The following is a 22,802-nucleotide window of genomic DNA, read 5'->3' on the forward strand; positions in this document are numbered from 1 at the left end:
CTAGCTTCCACACCGTGTTCGGTGGGTTCTTAACTTCAGGATGAGGAATTAAATTTTTTACCCAGCAGGAAGTGATTGCCATTTACTGGGTTTTTTTGTAGCAAAGATCTAGCTTGGGATACGAGTATTCCAGAGATGTGCTGTCATAAGGAAGGAGATGCTAACAAATGTTGCTCACTGGAGTCAAGGAAAGGCAGTAAAATGCATGTATGTATGTGCATAGCCAGGAACCTGGGAAAGAATGTCATGCCTTAGACTTGACAGCACAGTGCTCTTAGGCATTTCTTTTCATCTTCTTCCATACCTGCTGCTGGACACTCCTGTGTTTCCTTTCTTCTCTGTCAAAATGAATTGAATTGCTCCTTTTAAAGCACAGCTACACTGATCACCAGCAGCCTGGGTGCCCGAGCTGCCAACACACCTTACCCCACATAAATGAAGACTAGAAAAAATGATCTCCGTGATAGAGGCATTCCTACTGCCCATGATGCTAGGCTCCACTGCTACTGGCACAGCTTTACTTGGTGGCGGGGTAGCGGGGGGGGGGGGGGGGGGTAGGGAATGTGGGGCATGTGCCTAGTTCAGAGTTAGTAGTTACCATCACTAACAAAATTTTCAAAAGCCCAGTGAATCTGCCTGTACAGAGGTCTGATAGACTAGTTGATAAATTCTGATTATACGTATTTGCTTGATGACATTATAGTATTCCTGAAGTCCTGATACTCTGATGGCTACACTACAAGTGGTCATGTTTACAATCAGTGTTGACTGAGCTCCTTAGAACCCAGACAGTTGGGGCTCCTGAAATCAGGCTTAACTTCACACCTTTCCAGACTATGGAGATTATATGGAATGGTAACTGTGACAACACTTTGAAAAAATAAGAAGCTCCTTGTAAATGTTTGATATTGTGATTTTTATTGAAAATATTTGTTTTTTAGGGGACAGTATTTATTCAAAAACAAACCTCCTGATGGGAACGCTCCTCCCAACTCCTTTTATAGAGCACTTTATCCTAAAATTATACAAGACATTGAGGTAAGAATCTATTTATATTTGGATATTTGCCAAATACTAGAGAATCATCAGCATTCTTCAATAACAGAATTGTTACAGCAAACCCATTAAGGTTTATTAATGTGGGTTAAAAATCAATTTCTTTTAAGTAAATAGGGTAGGTAAAATATAGTAAATTGCCAGGCAAAATTTTTAAAGCTTTTAAAGATTGTTTACTGGTAGATAAGTAGATGAGAGAGAGAAAATGATATCTTCATGCAATAGCAGTGAGACTGTTATGATACTCTAATATCTTATGAATTGAGCCTTCCTGGAAGTTCACTGGTAGAAATGGCCACCACATAGGTATGGGGAGCACTGAGCATGTAACCTCATGAAGTGCACAGCTTGCCCTCTGTTGCCCCTTTTCCACCAGGTTTATCATTTAATTGAATGAGTTATATGCAGGAGAGTTCTAGAAAGTAAATCTTTAATAACTTTACAAATGAAAAAATGTTATACAAATTTAAACAGTGGTTTTTTTAAAACATATTTTGAGTTTGCCTTAAGTTCTATATAGTTAATAGAGTGAAGCACTGAGCATTTGTCATTGGTTGCCATGAAAGTCAGATAAGGATTTAGTGCTGGTCCTTTCCTAATTACTAACTGTTTATTATTCCTTCTCCTAGACAATAGAATCTAACTGGAGATGTGGAAGACATAGTTTACAGAGAATCCACTGCCGAAGTGAAACAAGCAAAGGAGTTTACTGTTTACAGTATGATGATCAGAAGATAGTAAGCGGCCTTCGAGACAACACAATCAAGGTGAGGTCTGTTCAATAATGGGAAGATAGCTGAAGGAGAAGGGTGTCCACATTAATAAAGCAGTCCCACCATCATCTCTAAGTATTATTTCCAGAAGGTAAATGAGAGTTTTAGGTTGTTTCCCATCCTGAAGCCAGAATCATTTCCTTAAAGGACAGTTACTTGCTTTCTGCCAGAAGCATGTACAAATGGATAGTCCTAGGGTTAAATTCTCTCCTTAAAGTGTGCTGAATGTGCTATTACTCCTTTAGGCTTCACATAATTATAGGTTACCTCTGTTCCTTAATGAAAAGGATAAAGTCTGCATTAGTATTGAAGCCACCTATAAGTGTGTGTGTGTGTACACACACACACACACACACACACACACACACACACACACACATATAGGTGCTTAGCTATACCTATAGAAAAGAATGCATTCCACATTACTCTGGGCTTTGATTCTTTAGAGGAATCAAACACATAGTAGAGCCAACAAGTCTCAGCACCACCCCATTATCACAGTGGTCAAAAAGATCTTGTTTGCCATCCTAGATCTGGGATAAAAGCACGCTGGAATGCAAGCGAATTCTCACAGGCCATACGGGTTCTGTCCTGTGTCTCCAGTATGATGAGAGGGTGATCATAACTGGATCATCGGATTCCACAGTCAGGTAGAGAATTCCAAATGATCTTTTGAACTCTGGAATATCAGATCTGCTCTGTTCTTTGTCATAGATAGTAGTTTTGCTGTATGTAGCTGCATGAACGCAGTTCTGAAACTTCATAACTAAAGAAGAATAAGCCATCAGCTCTCCACATCATTGTGTCCACCTAGAAGTAGAAAACTTGATTTAGGAATGATTAAGGCAAGTTTACATTTTTGCACATTGAAGAAACTACATATTCTGTTTTAATTTGGGAAAATCATCAATTATAAAAACTTGGTAAACCTTGTGCATGCCTTACAAAAACACCTCGCAGGGGAATGATGTGAATGGAATTAAGCCTCCTTTCAGGTGGTTATAACTGTGGTACAGACATGCATTACCTCCTTTAAAATGTGTACAGGTGAGCAATGCTCTCTCTTTGCCAGCCCCTCCCCTGCTGTCCCTGCAGTTTTTAATTGCAAGCTTTACTCAGGGAGGGGCCTTCAATTTCCAGAGGCGTTAGTGATTTGATGACACAGCCATTATGCTGCTGGAGTCCAGTGTAGCTTGAGTTCTGGGTACCAGCAGCACTGCTGGAAACCTCTGTTAGGAATTTTGCCTTAAGCTAAAGGATTTTCCAAACATAATGCATCAAAAGTAACTTTTAAAAAAAATAGGAAAAAAAAGCAGTTAACTGCATTGTTAGATCCTCTGAAGTTAAATGTTTACCAATCCAAATTATCCTCTGTGAATAAGAAAAGGCTGTTCCTCTTTTCTTGTCTTTTGACTTAAAGGCATAGCAAACTCAGTTCTTATAGTTATTGACATTTAACATTTATTGATGCTCTGGAGTGCCTCAAGGAAGCTAAACATTGTAGAGGCTAACATCATTTACAGGATAAGGGACAAAATGATTTTCTAAAAGATGGGGTTAAATTGGAAAAGGAAATAAAATGTGTTATGAAAATCAAAGTAAATACACAAAAACAGAGTAATCGAAATATATCATCACACAAAATTCTCAAGATATCCAAAGGTCCCACACTCTGCTGTAAGCCCCCATTTACACTGTGGCTATTTTTTCCCCTTATTTTCTTTAATGTTTATTTTGTTAGAGAGCAAGTGAGCACGGGCATGAGCGAGCAGGGAGAGGGGCAGAAAGAGAGGTAGAGAATCCCAAGCAGGCTCCATGCTCATAGCACAGAGCTTGATCCCATAAACCTTGAGATCATGACCTGACCTAAAATCAAGAGTCAGGCACTTAACCAGCTGAGGCACCCAGGCACCCCTGGGATGGCTATTCTTGATCTCTACCCCCATTCAAGGCACAGAAATGGAACTTTAGACTTAAGAGTATAGGTCATCTTGGGCCTGGCCTGTATGGTAAAATTGAAAATCCAGGGTTATCAAGCTCAAATCCACAGTACTAAGTCAGACTCTTACAGAAGCTTCTTGGCCTGAATCAGTTCTATTTCCTGAGGGCTATCCGTGGGACACTAATGCTACTGTCATTAATCAGATTCCTACTTAAAAATGTATCTCATTAGGGGCACCTGGGTGGTTCAGTTAAGCGGTTAAGCATCTGACTTCAGCTCAGGTCATGATCTCACGGTTCCTGAGTTCAAGCCCTGCATCAGGCTCTCTGCTGTCAGCACAGGGCCCACTACAGATCCTGTCTCCCTCTCTGTCTCTGCCCCTCCCATGTTCATGCGTACTCTGTCTCTCTCTCTCCCTCTCTCTCTCTTTCAAAAATAAACATTAAAAAAAAAAATGTATCTCATTAAAGGCATCAGATTGAATGTCAGAAGTTTTGTAATAATCTTGAAGTCTAGGCCCAATTAGTAGGTGACAGTGGTTGTATCCTCATTCTTACCCTTCTCCCATATAACTCACCCATATTTCAAATAGTGTGTCTTAAGGATTTCACATTGGCAGCATCCTGTCCCTCTCCTTGTCCTACTCTCCTAGTCCAGACCTCTATCTATCACTTCCCTGTGGTCCATCAGAACTCTTTACCTCAGCTCAGTCCCAAAGCTACAAGAGGGTAGAGTATAACACTAATTATGAAAATGAGGTGAGATGAGTGGGGAATGTGGTAGTCAAATAGATCATAGCCAGGAATATCATCGAAGCGTCAGATAAGCTTCTTAATGTTGTTTGTTCCAGGGTTTGGGATGTAAATACAGGTGAAATGCTAAACACCTTGATTCACCATTGTGAAGCAGTTCTGCACTTACGTTTCAATAATGGCATGATGGTGACCTGTTCCAAAGACCGTTCCATTGCTGTATGGGATATGGCCTCCCCAACTGACATTACCCTCCGGAGGGTGCTAGTCGGACATAGAGCTGCTGTCAACGTTGTAGACTTTGATGACAAGTACATCGTTTCTGCGTCTGGAGATAGGACTATAAAGGTAATGAGGCATCTTTTGATAAGTCTCCAATTTAGAGTAAGGGTGTTCATATGAAAATCCAATCAAGGGAAATTTCATATTTAAACGTCCATATGGAGTAGTTTAATATTTAATTCAGATACTAGTCTGTTTGTAAGAAGGCGATGAATGAGACAAGCGGTGTGAAAATTTTGGTTAGGTATCTTAGTCCTATAGATAATGGTGAGTGTGAGAAGGCCAGGGCTAAACTCAGCTTCTAGAAAATTTGTCTGCAAGACCAGACTAATAACTCCATAAGAATAAATCAGTTGCAGGAATTCTCACGTTATACCAGCCAGCTATAAATTAGCCCTGTGTTACTGAGAATTAAACTTGCCTTTTTTTTTTTTTTTTCTTTTTTTGATTTGGTTTGGTTTGAGAAGTTGACTTCCCCCTATTGGCTCAGTACTCTTTTCTGCTTCCCCAAGACTCCAATTGCCCTAGATTTTACTAGTAAAAGCACCAAATCAACTGCCAAATACTATTTCTGTTTCAGGTATGGAACACAAGTACTTGTGAGTTTGTAAGGACCTTAAATGGACACAAACGTGGCATTGCCTGTTTGCAGTACAGAGATAGGCTGGTGGTGAGTGGCTCGTCTGACAACACTATCAGGTGAGCAGCAGGTGCCTTTACCCAGAAGGGATCACTATTACTCTGCCATTCATTGTTTGCACACAGATCAAACAAATCTTCAAGTGTGTTATGTTTATAATAAAGTGTTTTTCCTTTCTTGTTTTTTTTTTTTTTTTAAAGATTTTTATTTGTAGAGGTTCCTGAGTGACTCTCGGTTAAGCATCTGACTTCAGCTCATGTCTTGATCTCCTGGTTTGTGAGTTCAAGCCCCACATTGGGCTCTGCACTGTGGTGGTGTGGAGCCTTCTTGAGATTCTCTTTCTCTCTCTCTCTCTCTCTCTGCCCCTTCCCCACTTGCACGGTCTCTCTCTCTGTCTCTCAAAATAAATAAATAAACTTTAAAAATTTTTTTTTTATTTTTACCCCCAATGTGGGGCTCGAACTCACAGCCCAGAGATCAAGAGTCACACGCTCTACCAACTGAGCCAGCCAGACACCCCAAATATTTTTCCTTCTGTAGCTTCTTATAGGCCAAAAGTTTGCAAAAAAAAAAAAAAAAAAAAATTTTTTTTTTGTCCTAAGCAGAAAGATAGCATAGCAAAGCCTTTTATTGATGTGTTTCCATTCTATAATAGTTTCATTACCAGATATACTTATTTTAAAGGTACTGCTTGGATGAGGAAGTGGACAAGAGTGATAAGTAAATGGAGGTTGAAGGCCCTCCTCTTTAAGCTCTTCCTGTGTACAGTTGAAAAGTCCTAATAAGTAGCAAAAGGCCTTTTTTTCACCAGTGTTCTAACAAAAAAAAAGAAAAACTATTTTTTCACTACTAGAAATTGTGCATTTTGTAATTATGAAGAATCCACAGCTTAAAGTACTTTTTTGGTGTTTTCATCTTCACAAAGATGAATGACCCAGATATGAATAGAATTTGGAAGATTTATGAATCCTTTTCCGTTCCTTCAAATAGTACTAAGAGAATGAAAAGGCTATTAAAAAAACAACGGATAGAGCTATTGTCACATCTAAGGAAATTGTCCTTTCATTTGCCTTGGTCTGGAAGCATATAATTTTTTAAATTAATATATGAAAGTTTTTGAGAACTTGCTTTTTGTTTCCATTATATGAGAAAGACTGTCCCGGACAGTGGGTAAAAGCAGAGAGTGTCCTTACTAACAGATGTGGACATGCTTTGTGAGAGCAGGATATCACTGATACCCTGCATCTCATTCTTAATAGTGATTTCAGGAAACATTACTACTCTTGGCTTGGTTTTGTCCTTCACAGGCAACTGGGGACATTGAATTCATCCTTTTTATGCCTTGGGGGCCCTGGTTACAGAATTATATAAAGCATCGTGCTTTGAAAATATATATTTAATTTGAACTTAAATCATACATTCTTCTGCCTGAGTTATACAGCAGAAAGGAAATAAATTACATTGAAAAGAGTACATTTTTGTATGATTGTTGATTGATTTTATGTTTGTGGATTTTTTGAAGACATACAAAGTGTATTATTATAACATCCAAAGCTTTAGAAAAGAATACACGAAAGTTCACTCAATTTTCTCTTCCAGATTATGGGACATAGAATGTGGTGCGTGTTTACGAGTGTTGGAAGGCCATGAGGAACTGGTGCGCTGTATTCGATTTGATAACAAGAGGATAGTGAGTGGGGCCTATGATGGGTGAGTTTGCTAACAGGGTTTAAAAAAAAAAAAATGTACATCTTGATCCCTCCTGCCTGAGGATGTTAAATATAGTCTTCCCTTGACTCTAAAACATTATAAATTTCATGGAAGCGGTCTGATACGATATTTCTTGTGCCTAATCTATATATTCACCTTTGCTTTGTTTAAATAAACTTTTAAAAAGAAAAAGTATTTATTTTGAGAGAGAGAGCAGGGAGGGCAGAGAGAGAGTCCCAAGCAGGCTCTGTACTGTGAGCCTGGAGCCCAACGCAGGGCTTGAACCCACAAACCATGAGATCATGACCTGAGCCAAAATCAAAAGTCAAGACACTTAAGCAGCTGAGCAACCCAGGCACCTCTCTTGTTTACTTTCTTTTCTATTATTTACTATTCTCTTCTTTCCTTGTTTACTTTTCTAAAATGTTCTTCCCAGTCATTTAATTGTACTTGTTTGCTCCTGATTTTCATTAATATAAGTTATTTGGTTATACATTTGTCTGTTTTACTCTATAAAGCAATGAACTGGAAAAATCCCAGTATACCAGGATATGTGTATAAAATAGTGACTTATTAATAAAATTGAAATATTGGAGGCAGTATCTTTGGGGCACAATGTGGTAAGGTCCTGAATTTTTATCTTTTTGAGAAATTCTAAAAGTGCAGCTCTCTTGTCTTCACTTCTCCTAACATTTCAGTTACAACAAGTTTAGTAATCTTTATTTTCTTTGGTCTAATAGCAATGGTACTAGAATCCATTCATGTTGTGAGTATGTGCCATGTCCAGCAGTGGTAAGCACACAGTAAACTCTTAACGAAAGTATATTCACTTAAAAGGCCTCCTTGGGGCGCCTGGGTGGCGCAGTCGGTTAAGCGTCTGACTTCAGCCAGGTCACGATCTCGCGGTCCGTGAGTTCGAGCCCCACGTCAGGCTCTGGGCGGATGGCTCGGAGCCTGGAGCCTGTTTCCGATTCTGTGTCTCTCTCTCTCTCTGCCCCTCCCCCGTTCATGCTCTGTCTCTCTCTCTGTCCCAAAAATAAATAAATAAAAACGTTGAAAAAAAAATTAAAAAAAAAAAGGCCTCCTTATCATTTCTTCTTGTCAGGGTGCCTAACATGGGGGAGTGGAAGGCTACAGTTCAAATACTGGCAGCTTTTAAGTATCAGAAGCTGACTTACAGCTTGATCTTAGTTTATGAGCTGGCTTTACTGATTAAGACAACTCAAGCTGCAGGAAGCAGAGCTTCCTCTGCTTTGAGTCAGCCGTCACTGTTCTACCCTTGGGAAATTGTTCAGGGTGTGATGACGCATTCCAGCTAGGTTATATTTTCTCATTGCCCCGGTTTTGATCTGTTCCCACCTTTCTTGGGTTTTATCTGTTATTTACCGTGAGAAGGCATAACCATATGTTTGATTTTTAGAAGGGCTAAGCTTTTCTTACTTAAACTATGAGAATTTGCTTATATAAACTCCAGAGTTCAGGGGCGCCTGGGTGGCTCAGTGGGTTAAGCATCCGACTTTGGCCCAGGTCATGATCTCACAGTTCGTGAGTTCAAGCCTCTCATCAGGCTCTGTGCTGATAGCTCGGAGCCTGGAGCCTGCTTCGGATTCTGTGTCTCCCTCTGTCTCTCTCTGCCCCTCCCTAGCTCACGCTTACTCTCTCTCTGTGTCAAAAATAAAAATAAACTTAAAAAAAAAAAATTTTAACTCCAGAGTTCTTCAGTGAGTTCCAGTCCTCTGGTACACGTGACCTGGGCCATTCTCAGAATTGTAGGTTTCTAGGCCTAAATAATCTGTTATATCATTAAGAGGTCTAGTATATAAGATCTCTTCCTGGCCCCAAAATATGGTGTAAATTTACCATTCACTATCTTCAGCTTGGTTAAGGCTAACCTGTTCCTCATTTTTAGGTTAAATTTGTACTTTTTCCCCTGTTGAGACCAATAACCTTGACCCAAGAATGAATGCAAGGACCAAGTCTCCAAAAACAAAAAAGTTTTTGTATATTCTTGTGAACTGCATTTGTCATATAAATTACTTTCACCATACATATTTATTGCCGTGACTTTGTGCTGTTTTTCCTGTGGTCCCTTAATTTTGCTTTTAATCAAGATTTTTATCCCATTTTTGATCTTTAGAAAAATTAAAGTATGGGATCTTGTAGCTGCTTTGGACCCCCGTGCTCCTGCAGGGACGCTGTGTCTACGAACCCTTGTGGTAAGAGCCTTGAGGGGGCTGGGGAACAGGAAGGGGAAGGAATTAAACATTGATGTGCTGTGGAATACGGATCTGGATTTGATAGTTAGACGCTCACAAAACCTACTACTAAGTGGAAAGGCAACCAATACATGACAATAAAATATGTTTATATAGCGCCTTTCATCCAAAAGTGCTTTAGAGACTATATATGGAGAGGAACGTGGCAGCTGTTTAACAGCTGCACAGCAACTCTACACAACAGTTTAGTACAGGAAGTGAATAAGAATTCTGTATCCACCAGAAACAGTAGGGGGTACTTAGGGAGAGAGAACATAATTACTCAAATTGGAACCTGTCCAGAATCTGAGGACCTGCACACCTGTGCCTGCAAAAAGTGCCGTGGGAGCCTGTGTGAGCCCCCGGTCAGCCCCCTAGCTCTGCAGCCTGTTCAAGGCATGCCGCCTCCAGCAACATGAATCCTGTCTTTTTTATTCCTCATATACCCCCTTGCCGTGAACATCTTGACAGTTGAAGAAAGAAGTGACTCAAAAGGAGGAAAGTCACCTTTGAAAGTACTAAATTCTTTATCATGGTGTTCACCAAAGGCCCGGATGAGAAAATGGCCTAAGGTTAAAAGCAGCCGCCATTAGAAAAAGAAGATTAGGTGGGACACCAGGGAGCAGAGAATCTTTTGCACAACTCAGGAAAAAGATGAGAGCTAGCGTTTGAAGCCAGTGTTCTGAATCCTGACTCTCAACATTTGGCAGTCTCTGCTCTGGAGAAGAGAGAGAGATGCTTCTTTGTCTTAAGACTTTGTTGGATTTAAAGCTCTTTCTTGCAGCACCAGACCTACTTTGCCTGTGTTTCACACATGTTTTTAAAGTGTGCACTTTCATTCATTTGCAGCTAAACTAAGTCTGGTTTATTGTGAAGTATAATTTATACACAGCAAGTTTTACCCTTTTTTAGTGTATTTTTTCTGAATTTTGCGGTGGGTAAATACCTCAGTCAAGATCTAAAATATTTCTATCGTCCCAAAAACGATGCCCCCTTCATATCAATCCCCTCTCCTCCACCCCTAGCAACTATTCTTCTGATTTCTTCCTAATAGTTTTGCTATCTTATGAATGTCCTATCAAGTAAATCATATAGTATGTAGCTTTTGCATTTGGCTTTTTTCACTTCATTCTAGATTCATTCATGTTGTTGCATGTTTTAGTGCTTTTTTTTTTTTGTATTGCTGAGTAGTAGTCCATTGTGTGGATGAGCCAGTTTGTTTAATTGCTCACCAGTTTAAGGACATTTGGAATGCTTCCAGTTTGGGGTGATGCTGACAATATTCCCATACAGATTTTTGCGTATATATACTGTTTTCATTTCTCTTGGGTAAATACCCAGAGAGTAGGAGTGCAATTTCTGGGTCCTATGATAAGTGTGTGTTAAATTTACAAGAAACTACCAAGCTGTTTCCCAAAGTGCCATTTTGAGAATTCACAAATGCAAACCGTTTTGTATTTCCATTGACTTAGTATGAGACTCCCATTTTTCCACATCCTTGACCATACTCAGTATTGTCAGTTTTTTTAAGAATTATAGTAGTCTGAGTGGGTGTGTAGTGGTTGTAGTTTTAATTTGCATTTCTATGATAATTAATGGTGTAGAACATCTTCTTATTTGCTTATCTTCTTTTATGAAGTGTCTGTTCAAATCTTGTCCTCATTTATTTATTGAGTTGCCTTATTACGTTTTTAAAAACATTTATTGAGATGTAATCAACATACAATACAATGGACATATTTAAAGTGCACAACTTTGACATAGGTACATACCAGTGAGACCATCTACTTCTGCCAAGATTGTGAACATATCTTCGTGCCCCCTCTGTAATCTCTTCTTCCCATCCCACCCCACTTCCTGCTATTCTAGTCCCCAGGCAGCCACTGATCTGCTTTCTGTCAGTATTGATTTGTGTGCATTTTCTAACTTTTATAAATGAAATCACACAGTATGTATTCTTTTTTGTCTGTTTTCATTAAGCCTAATTACATGTCATTGATTTGTGTCAATAGTTAATTTCTTTTTAAAAATTGCTGAGTAGTACTCCATTGCATGGTTATACCATAATTTCTTTATCCTTTTGCTGGATGATGAAAATTTGGGTTGTTTCCAGTTTGGGGCTATCATAAATAAAGTTTCTATAAACATTTATGTACAATAAAATGAACATATGCTTTGGTTTCTCTAAGGCAACTCATAGGAGCAGAATAGTTAAGTCATATGTCTCATATTTTTAGAAACTGCCGAACTGTTCTCCACAGCAGTTGTATCATGCAGTGGTGCATGAGAGTTCCAGTGACTCCACGTCCTCACTAATCCTTAGTACAGTCTTTTTGAATCATTCTAATAGTATATTGTGGTACATCATTGTGATTTTAATTTGCACATACCTAATGTTAATAATGTTGAGCATCTTTTCATGCATTTATTTGCCATCTGTATGTCTGCTTTGGTGAAGTATCTGTTTTGAATCCTTTGGTAATTTTTTTTAATTGACTGGTTTTCTTAGTGAATTTTGAGATTTCTTTTACTTATTCAAGATACAAGTCCTTTAGGAGATACATGATGCATACATATATTTTCCCAGTCCATGCTTTGTTTTTCATTCTCTTAAAAGTATCTTTTGAAAAACAGAGATTCTTCATTTTTATTAAGTCCAGTGTATCAACTTTTTCCATTATGGATTGTATTATTTGCAGTTATATCTTTAAAAAAAAAAAAAATCTTTACCTAATCCAGTGTCACAGAGATCTTCCCCTGTATTTTCTTCTAAAATTTCTGTAGTTTAGGCTTTACATTTTGGTCTGTGATTCATTTTGAGTTCATTTTTGTAGATGGTACAGATACGGATCGAAGTTCGTATCCAGTTGTTCCAGCACTATTTAGGCAATCCTCTGATTGCCTTTGCAGCTTTGTCAAAAATCAATTGACCATATATGTGTGGGTCTACTTATGGACGCTTTCAGTTCCATTGGTCTTTTTTTTGCCAGTATCATACTCTCCTGGTTACTGCAGCTTTTTATTAACTCTTGATGTCAGGTAGTGTAAGTCCTTCAACTTCACTCCTTTTCAAAATTTTTTGGGTCCTTTGAATTTTCATGTGAATTTTAGAATCTGTTTGCCAATTTCAACAACCAAAAAAAAAAGTAAAAGGGCTGAGATTTTCACTTGGGATTGTGATGAATCTAGATCAGTTTGGAGAAAATTGACTTCTTAACAACACAGAGTCTTCTGGTCCATGAACACAATATATCTCTCCATTTGTTTAGGTCTTTAAAAATTTCTCCAACAGTGTTTTTTATACCTTTCAGGGTAAATAAAGGTCTGACACATCTTTTGTCATATTTATCCCTAAGTGTTTTATAATTTTAATGCCATCATAAATAGTATTTTTTTAAGTTTCGGGAGGTATTTAAAATTTCTAATTTCTAAACTGTTCATTACAAGTATATCAAAATACACCTTTACTTCTTTTATGATCTGTGTGCCTTTCATTTCTCTTTCTTGTTTTGTACTAAGACCTTCAGTACAGTGTCAAAAGAATTGGGAAGTGTAGATGTCCTTATCTTGAGGAAAAGACAGTTGGTCTTTTACCATTGTGTGTGTGTGTGTGTATACATATATTTATATTTTGTATATGTATCTTGTATATATGTATATATTTTGTATATATGTATATACATACATGTATATATTTCTGGATACCCATTGATTAGGAAGTTTCTTTGTGTTCCTAGATTGCTGAGAGTTTTTATTGGGAATGGATTTTGTATAACTGCTTTTATGTGCATCGAAATGTTAAACCTAATTTTGTATCACTATAGATCCCATGAACATTAAAAGGATAATAATCAGGGACTACTGTGAACAACTCTGTGCCCCCAAATTTGATAACCTAGATGAAATGGACCAATTCCTCGAAAGGTATAATCTTCCACCACTCACATAGGAAGAAATAGACAATCTGAATGGGACTGAATCAGTATTAAAGAAATTTAATCAATAATTAATAACAGAATAATAATTACAAAACAGAAAGCACAGGCCCAGATGGGTTAACTGGTGAATTCTCCCAAATTTTTAAGAATGAATTAATGCCAATTCTTCACAATCTTTTACAAAAGATAGAAGCAGAGTGAATACTTTGTAACTCCTTCTGTGAGGGCAGCATGACCCTCATACCAAAAACAAACAAAGGTATTACAAGAAAAGTACAGATGAGCCTGTCTCATGAACACAGATGCTCATCTATGAGCTCATTTACTTCTTGTGAAGAATGTAAAATGGTGCAGCCTCTATGGAAGGCAGTATGGGGTTTCTCAAAATATTGAAGATAGCATTACCATATGATCCAGCACTCCCACTTCTGTGTATATATCCAAAAGTATTGAAAGCAGAATCTCACGCATATGCAGTTCATATCAGTATTATTCACAGTAGCCAAGAGGTGGAAGCAACCCAGGTATTCATCAGTAGATGAATGAATAAACCAATGTGGTGTATATATATGTACAGTAGAATATTATTCAGCCTTAGGATATATTGTCACATGCTACAACATGAATAAAATGTGAGGACGTTATTTCAATTGAAACAAGCCAGTCACAAAAAGACAAAATACTATATTATTGCACTTACATGAAGTATTTACAGGTGATCAAACCCAGAAAGTAGAATGGTGGTTGCCAGGGGTTGGGGGGAGGGGGAAGAGATAGGGAGTTGTTGTTCAATGGGTATAGAGTTTTAGTATTGCAAGATGAAAAAGTTCTGGATGTTGATTGTACAACATTGTGAATGTACTTAACAACACTGAACTATACACTTAACGATAAATAGGTAAGATGGTAAATTTTATGTGGTTTTTACCATAATTCAAAATAAAAATTTTTTTTTTAATTTTTTTTTTTTTTTAACGTTTATTTACTTTTGAGACAGAGAGAGACAGAGCATGAATTGGGGAGGGTCAGAGAGAGAGAGGGAGACACAGAATCCGAAACAGGCTCCAGGCTCTGAGCTGTCAGCACAGAACCCGACGCGGGGCTCGAACCCACGAACTGTGAGATCATGACCTGAGCCGAAGTCGGACGCTTAACCGACTGAGCCACCCAGGCGCCCCAAAATAAAATATTTTTTAAAAATGCTAATGTAATGGCAAACACAATTGTATGACTAATATGAGTTTATTAGGCAGGAGTTTTTGGTAATGTCTTAAACTGTTTGCTTAAGATCTAAGTGTAGTCTTGTCACTGTCCTTACATTTAGTGATTTCACAATAAAGAAAATTTCTGTAATTATTTAAAAAGTAGTAGTATAAGCCAATAAAATGAAGTAACTCTTTTAAGAAACCTCATCAAAGTATTAGCAAATTGAATTCAACAGTGTATTAAAAATGTACACTATGACCTAGTGGTATTTATTCCAGGTATACAAAACTGGTTTAATATTCTTTTAAAAATCAACTATTTAATCCATCACATCAAAAAGCTAAAGAAGAAAACTCACGTGGTTATGTCAGTAGATGCAGAAAAGATATTTAGCAGAATCCAGTATCCATTCATGATAAAAACTCTCAACAAACTAGGAATAGAGGGGAACTTCCTCAACTTCATAAAGAGAAATGCAAATTAAAACTCTTATAAAAAACCACTATTCACCTACCAGAATGGCTAAAATTAAAAAGATTGACAGTATCAGTTTGCTGGAAGATGTGGAGCAGCCGGAACTCTGACACACTGCTGGCGGCAGTATAAACTGGCACAACTTTCATAAAACTATTTCCCTGTACCCGCTAAAGCCAAACCTACTTCCTCTGTGGCCCAGCAGCTCTGTCTACCCAGGTGAAATGAGAGCATGTATCCATCAAAAAAACATGGACATAAATGTTCATAGCAGCTTTATTAAGTAGCCAAAACTAGGTCAGGCCATATGTCCACCACAGGAGAAAAGATAAATTGTAGTGTGTTCAAATAATGAAATGCCAACCAGTAATTTAGAAAATGAACATTCCATGCAGTAACAAAGAGGAATCTTGCACTGTTGAGTAAAAAGATATATGCATTTATATATATATGTAATTCACAAACAAAAAAACGAATTGATAAACGAAAGCATTGGGGTGAAGGTAGTATTGAATAAGGGCCATGAGAGCACTTAAATTTTCATGAGTTTTGCAAGCCAGTTGACCTCACATGGGTAGCTTGAAATTAGCCACTGTAGGAATTTTTACATCATGAAAATACGCGAATGCTTTTACAAATTGGGGAGAATTTGTTGATAAACCATTTCCCAGCGTGCCTCATATTACTGCTCATCAATCCTTGGCCTCTGACCGTAGAAGGATCCAGCAGATACAGAAAGAGGATAAGGCCAGGTAGGTACTGAGGAATGTTCTCGTTCAGCCTAAACCAAGGAGAGGTAGCAGTGAGAAACCAGCATACTCTTTGACATGGCTCAGCTGTAGTGAATGTAACTTTGTACAAAATCAGCTGACCAATATTTGATTTTTCCGTTGTGCCTTTAATCCAAATTACTTTTTCTCTGTGTTCTTGAAACAGCTAAATATTAGAGAAAAATATCATCATACCGTAGTCTTTCCATAGACTCCTTTTGACATGTTGCTGAATTTGTGTCCTTTTGATTTTGAGTAGTTCAAAAGTTTTTGTTTCTGCTGCTTTAGGAGCATTCTGGAAGAGTTTTCCGACTCCAGTTTGATGAATTCCAGATTGTCAGTAGTTCACATGATGACACAATCCTCATCTGGGACTTCCTAAATGATCCAGCTGCCCAAGCTGAACCCCCCCGCTCCCCTTCTCGAACATACACCTATATCTCCAGATAAATAATCATACAGTGACCTCATACTTGCCCAGGTATGAAAAAGAATTGTGTACATAGCACGGTGGGTAGGAATATTGGCTGTGAGGTGTTGCTAGAGCCTTCTCTCGCCCTTTATCTCTACAATTCCTGTTAAGCAGGTAAAGCCAATAACATGAGACAGGGCTGGGACTACATATTGGACGCTGTCTTTCATCAAGGTAGCTAACCTCTCAGTTCTAGGTGATTGTTGAACTAGATCTGGATGGTCCTTATGTTAGTAGAATGAATAATTCCCACCCCAGTTATCTGATAGGATTGTTAAGACAATAAAATGAGATTTGAATCCATTTCAAAACTAAGAGTAATGACCCATAAGCCTATGACTTTGTAGTTCCCATATCAAACCAGTTCCTGTAACAGAGACCCTTTAAACCAAGTAAATAATGTGTGAGTGGAAAATTTTCTTGGTGACATCTTTTGGCTGACTTCTCACAGCTCTGCTTTGTCAGTGTCATTGGATTATAAAAAGGGGCTTTTTTATCGTCATCCCCCCTCCTCATGCCCTCCAAAAAAGAAAAGAACTGTCTTTTGACCTTGCAAGTAGCTCTGCAGTTGGTGAGAACTCTGGGTACTCTCCCACTCGAGTCTGCAACCTTCCTGCGCAGCAGGAGAACATCCTATGTTATGGTATATTCAGATCGCACCCAGTGTCAGGCAGTTCAGATCCATTCATCAGGCTATCATTGGGCTAGGAAAGCTGCACTCCTGGGCAGTGTTGCTGTCGTTATGGTTTCTTATTCCCTATGCCTACCTCACTTCTATGGCAGAAGTACAGATTTAGTACACTTCACTACACATCTTTTCATAGTGGTTCTTCTAAGTGGGGTGGTCCGTGCCCCTTGCTGGGCTCACTTCATCGCTCGCTGCTCTCACAGAGCCCTCAGTAAGAAGTGGTCATTGTTAGTAATACTATAATTGTCATGTACCCGTGCCCTCCTTTTGCCAAAATTTTCTCTTCATTGGATTGCTGTGGCATTTTGCCACTTAAAATATTCTTCCTGGTGCGCTGATTATGTCTCCTGTCTCCCCTCACCCCTAAAACACAGACATCACCGAAGAGTGTGTCTCGGACTTTTCTTACTTTTTGAAACTTCCTGTTTTGGTTGCCTTTTCTCAGCTCTCATCTCAATGTAGATGACTCTCAAACTTGTATCTCTAGTCCCAACCTCTGTCTTAATCTCCATGCCACATTACCAGCCACCACCTACGCATCTGGCCTTGGAGGTACCAGAAGCCCATCCAATGCACATTTCTAACAATCAGACTTTCATCTGTTCTGCTGGGGCCCTCCAGCCAAGTGGCCAGACAGCTTCACCCAGCTGTCCCACTCATGCTGGTGACACAGCTGTGCTTCTGGCCACTCGGGGCCAGAACCTCAGAGCCAGCCTCATCTACTGCACCATTACAGGGAGCGGGTGAGAGCTTGATGATATACCCACCAGAGTCACTCTTAATCTCAAGGCATCAGAGTTACCCTGCACGAACGCTGGGGCCCTGGGCATGTCAGTGAGCCCCACCATGTCACCAGGCAGGCTACGTAGCCTTTGACAGAAGCTCCTGCTTGGCATGGGCAGAGAGCAGGTGTTAGGAAGGACCTCTGAGCCTTTCTCCCAGTTGACAGCTGAGTTAATATTCTTCTCTCTCAGAGCAAGTGAGAAACGTAGGGAAAGGGACTAATGACTCTGTGCTCTGTTTTCACACAGGACTCATTAAAGTTGCGGTATTTAACATATCTGCCAATACCAGGATGAGCAACAACAGTAACAATCAAACTACTACCCACTTCCCCGGACTAGCCGAGGAACGGGGATTTGAGACTCCTGTTGGGACACAGTTGGTCTGCAGTCGACCCAGGATGGTCTACTCAGCACAGCTGACTGCTTCCGTGCTGCTATCAGAAGATGTCTTTTATCTTTTGTGAATGATCGGAACTTTTAAACCTCACCTCACCTCCCTCCTCCTTTCCTCTCTGCACCTGTTTTTCCTCATTTGGTTCCAGACAAAGATGACTTATAAATATATTTAGTGTTTTGCCAGAATCTCTCTTGCCTTGCCGTTAAGCAGAAGAACTAGTTTCCCTATATAGCCTTCTGGGAGACCAACTTCTAGGGGACAGGGGATACAACTTCAAGCCAGACAGCACCCAGTTTCTCCCTGTGAACCGCAGGAATGCCCAGCACCTGGCAGGATCAGCCCAGCCCCACTGTGCTTAAGAGGAGACAGCTGTCTTACGGCCTTTGGGGCAAGAAAGAAAGAGAGAAAACGAGAATCCACACTGGAAGATCTGGGCCTCTTTCCTTTCATCTCTTTCTCTGTTTCTGTCCCTCGTCCCCTCCTCCCCCGCCCCCCTTCAGCCTTTTTCTGCGCCACCTGAGAAGAAAGAGTATGAAGAGCGTAATCTCAGTTAACATGAGGCAAATCAGCGAGAAAATGCCACACCTGGAAGAGCTAAACGCTGTTCGGTCAAAATTTCAAACCCAAGCTTTTGCTGCAGATGACCCCATGTGGCAGCAGTGGGTTCTTAGAAGGTACCCCCATCGTATTTGCAACTCTTCTCTCTCCTTCTAACACCACCCCCCTCCAAAAACGGTGTGGGGTGGGGGTGGGGGCAGAAATTGCCTGGGCTCCATCAATGGCTGCCTCTTTTCTGGACTCAGCAGTCTCCTCGATTCCATGTAGAGTGTGGAAAGGAGTTGCTGATTGCATTTCCTCTCATTAACAATTAGATGTGTAATAAAAAGCATTGTACTTCATCTTAAATCACTGGTAAGGCTCAGCCTAAAGAAAGGTTTGAAATGGCCGGAGCCAGTTGCTGGGTGCATTCTGCATAATGGCTCCCATCTCTGATTTGCTCATCAGGGTCTGTGAGCACCCAGCGCCTATATCTTTGCCAAGATCACGATCAAAGCAGCTGAAGAAGTGGTCAGGGTTAAAAGTGGATTTCTTTCTCATTTAGAACAGTAAATATCTCTCAAAAAGCAAGCTAATCATCTCAACCTTGCACTGTAGAACCTTCTTCACGCATTTCCCAAATCCCATATTTACAAAAGGGCAGAGTTGCCAAAAAGAGGATCAGGGTGAAGTTTGGCACACAGGGTTTACTAACGGGGCAGACACTGCCTTCTCTTTCCTTTTCTTCCTCCTCCGGCCTTATTTAACTCTCCACTCTCCCCAACCAATAAAATTTCTCTGGATGTTGGTAAGCAACATAAACAAATGGACCTCAGCAAGAGCCAGGCCAACCTGGCCACTTGAAAGGCAGCTGTATGGGCATCAGGTGCAGGGCACATGTGCCACCCCAACCTGGGAACACAGGGTATACTATCAGCATGTGCCCAGCGCGTTTCCCAGGGCGGGCATGGAGCTGCCCCAGCCATCTTGTGTGGCATGGGCGCACACATCACAGGCCCAGTGCCACACCGCCGTCTCTAGTTTCCCTTGGAAGCTGAGCAGTCAGGCCTGTCGTTTCTGTTCCTAATCAAAGCAGTTGAGTAAAAGCCCCTTTTAAACCAGCTGCTGTAGAAACATCAGAACAGGAGGCAGTTGCAGGTGACCTCAAAGCCAGACCACTTTTAGTTTAGCAAAGGGAAGAGGAAGAGAAAGCCATGTTCACTCTTCCCTCCTGATTTGACTGAATGTTGTTATTACATATTGGGAAGCAAGTTATGTATATGCATTTTTCCTTTCTGACTTCATGAGTGCTTTTAAGCTTTTGGTTCCAGGTTATATTCAGAAACTACTTCCCAGTGTAATATGTCCTTGCCTGGGAAATACTTTCTGAGTATAATTCCCTTCCCAGCTACCCAAATGCTACAGAGAAATGTTTTCTATTTAGCCATCATCGGAGTTCCTTGTCTGTTGTGTTGACTTTTTGGCTTTTTGCTTGGTTAAGGATTTTGCTACAGGTGAGGCAGAGGGCCATCAGCCCCGAATAACACACAGGTCAGGCATTACAGAGGCATGGATTTCAAGCTGTTTGAAAATATTGTCCAATAGCCATAACTTTACTAGCCCTTCTATTATATGCTGCTGTTTAAACGTGGGAGCTGTTGAATATTCATTGGTGCCCGGGGTTTTGCTCTCCCATCTAGGTTCACTTTAAGATAGATTGTTTCTTAGATTGTTTTGAGGCTTGTCCAGTACATCATAAATGAGATCGAGAGTGGACCCTGCAGTCTGGAGCCATTAGCTCCATCGAGGATATTCTCCAAGTTGTCCTCTGCTGCTGATGGAAATGGGAATGAAGTGAAGTGGTCTGAAAAACTGAGTCAGTCACATTTCTCAGCTCTGGGGGTCATTTACCAGTTCATTGTAGAAGAAATAATCAGGTAAGTAGAAGTTCATTTCCAGAGAAGGTAAACCCCACTTACCATCTCTGCATGATTTCAGTGGGAATTGATTATCACTAATCCCCAACTGGGCTAGAATAAATGTAAAGTTTGACCTTTTTAAAAAGAAAAGAGAAACAAAGAAAGTCTCAACACATTGAAAGGAATGGTAGAAAAGGAGCTAAAGGAGTCTCTTGACTCAGAAACGCCATGTCTCCATTGTAGCTTAGTCTCTTCTCACTAAAATTCCAGCATGGGCCTGAAAGAACTGTTTCATAAAGATGGGAGGAAGCCCCTTCAAAGGCGGGCACACAAGGAGCGAGTGCACGCACCTGTACCCAGGAGCTCTCTGGGCACGTGGGAGCTCTCCAGTCACACTGGGGCTGCTTGGACAAAACCAGCATGCCTTGCTGCACGTGTGTGTATTTTCACTGCTGAGAACATCCTTTTCCTTTGTTCTGTGCAATTTGAAAGTGGACATGGATTGTGAATGGGAGGCGTTTTACACTTGTCCCTTGGCAAGATTTTTTCTGGTGACTCTTCACCAGAAACTTCAGAGACAGGACTCTCTGAACTCTATTGACATGTAATAAAGTCTGGCCCTCATAACTTGCTTCTGAACTAGAAAAAACCCTGGGACCCCTAAATCATTCTGTTTTCTGCTTGAGTAAGAAAAATCCTTTTTATTTTTCTTTTGTAAAGTCATAAGCTGAAGAGAAGAAAATATGCACTCTTCTCCCCTGCTGCCTTCTGGTACCCATTGGTCAGAGCAGCTGTGGTTGGTCTACTCTTTACTTAGCACTTGATTGTACATGGAAACCAAGGACTTGGGGTGGAAGGGGGTGGATATTGGAAATAATTAGAGTGGTTTTTTTCTCCTTCCTAAAAGTAGATTAGATACCTCGGTATTGTTGACCTTCTTGGCATCTTCCATTTACTTTAGATGGTAATACCTTCCTGCCTGAAGTGCAAGCCATCCAACCCAGAATAGTGCAGGCCTGAGAGCCTAGGCTGCAAGCTTAACTCTGGAGGAATCCAAAAGTACTTCCTGGCGGAAAAGGGGATGCTTAGATACCCACCACCTGTGACCATCATGCTCTTTGATGATCAGGTTTACCCTATCACTTTAATCCACATTTCCGATCTCCTTCCCTATTTGGATGAGTTGGACAGACTTTCCGAGAACTGGACAACATGAAAAGGTGCCCTTGCTTCTCTTTGCCTTCCTCTTTTCTCTCCTAGAATAACTCTCGCTTGTAACAAGCACACCCAAAGCCTGCAGGCTGAGTTAATCTCCCTGGGCTGATCACTGACCGAGCAGAGCCTCTTACTTTACCATTGTCTCAACATAATCAGTGCCAGAAAGATAGCCGTCTCCAGGGTAATAAAGCTGAGTTTTGCTTCTTGCTGTTTTTATCTGTACTTCATTTGTGACTTCAGAATCCTTGGAACTGAGGAGAGACACCAAAAAAGCACGATTATGGCTGCCTGATTTCCAGTGGAACTTCCCGGAAACCTCTTCTGTTGGAAGTTGAGTACCTATGATCTAAAATTTCCTGGAGAAATTTAGAAAATTAGATGACCTCTAAAAGATGTGCTCTCCAGCCCACCCAGCTGGCTCTCTCAGCTCCTGGTTGGCTATGTGTGTATTTAAGGATCAGTGCAGTAAATGGCATTATAAAGCGTCCCTTCCCCTCTATCCTTTTCTCCTCTTGGACACTGAAGGAAAAGACCAACAAGGAGGGTTAGACCTTTGGGTACCAAGGAAACTAACACCTTCCCAAATCACTCAAGCCCATTCAGACTGTTCTGAGGGATGTTCGTTGGACTTCAGCTATGGGGCAGGCCTGCCTGACGAGTGTGAGCTTCCCTGAGAGCTTTTGATTGGCTCAGCCCTCTGTTCTCTAGACTCCTAAGTACTGACTGCTTTGACTTCTGTGGTTATGTTATCGTGATATGTAGTCAAGGTACCAATATGTTCACAACCTAGGATCATGGTAAAATAGTGTGTTCTGGTTTTTTTTTTTTTTTTTTAACTGTTCAGAAAAAAAAAAGTAACTTAAATTACAAATATAAGATTAAAGTGAGTTTTCTAAGTGTCTTGTCTCTTTGCCCCAACATCAAGAGGACAATGAGTTTCGATATACAAATTGAGGGCATGCACAGATACCTTTTAAGATAATCTGAT

The 22,802-nt window shown here is 40.2% G+C and overlaps 1 protein-coding gene across 6 annotated transcripts in view; it reads left to right on the forward strand.

Moving 5' to 3' along the window:
- Positions 1-22,020, forward strand: part of BTRC (beta-transducin repeat containing E3 ubiquitin protein ligase) — a 181,205-nt gene extending 159,185 nt beyond the window's left edge. For 4 of the 6 annotated variants that reach the window (XM_043597308.1, XM_043597303.1, XM_043597304.1 and 1 more), the window contains 9 exons: positions 942-1,038; positions 1,686-1,823; positions 2,361-2,479; positions 4,622-4,871; positions 5,386-5,504; positions 7,045-7,155; positions 9,293-9,371; positions 16,087-16,279; positions 17,990-22,020. In XM_043597308.1, the coding sequence (XP_043453243.1) occupies positions 942-1,038; positions 1,686-1,823; positions 2,361-2,479; positions 4,622-4,871; positions 5,386-5,504; positions 7,045-7,155; positions 9,293-9,371; positions 16,087-16,248 (1,075 nt within the window). In that variant the 3' untranslated portion in view covers positions 16,249-16,279; positions 17,990-22,020. Of the gene's footprint in view, positions 1-941; positions 1,039-1,685; positions 1,824-2,360; positions 2,480-4,621; positions 4,872-5,385; positions 5,505-7,044; positions 7,156-9,292; positions 9,372-9,881; positions 12,890-13,234; positions 13,815-16,086; positions 16,280-17,989 lie in introns of those variants that run through there. The other 2 variants (XM_043597306.1, XM_043597305.1) reach the window with 2 other exon arrangements.
- Positions 22,021-22,802: the final 782 nt, after the last annotated feature.

Source organism: Prionailurus bengalensis, chromosome D2 (genome assembly GCF_016509475.1).
Source record: "Prionailurus bengalensis isolate Pbe53 chromosome D2, Fcat_Pben_1.1_paternal_pri, whole genome shotgun sequence".
In the NCBI taxonomy this organism is placed as follows: Eukaryota; Metazoa; Chordata; class Mammalia; order Carnivora; family Felidae; genus Prionailurus; species Prionailurus bengalensis.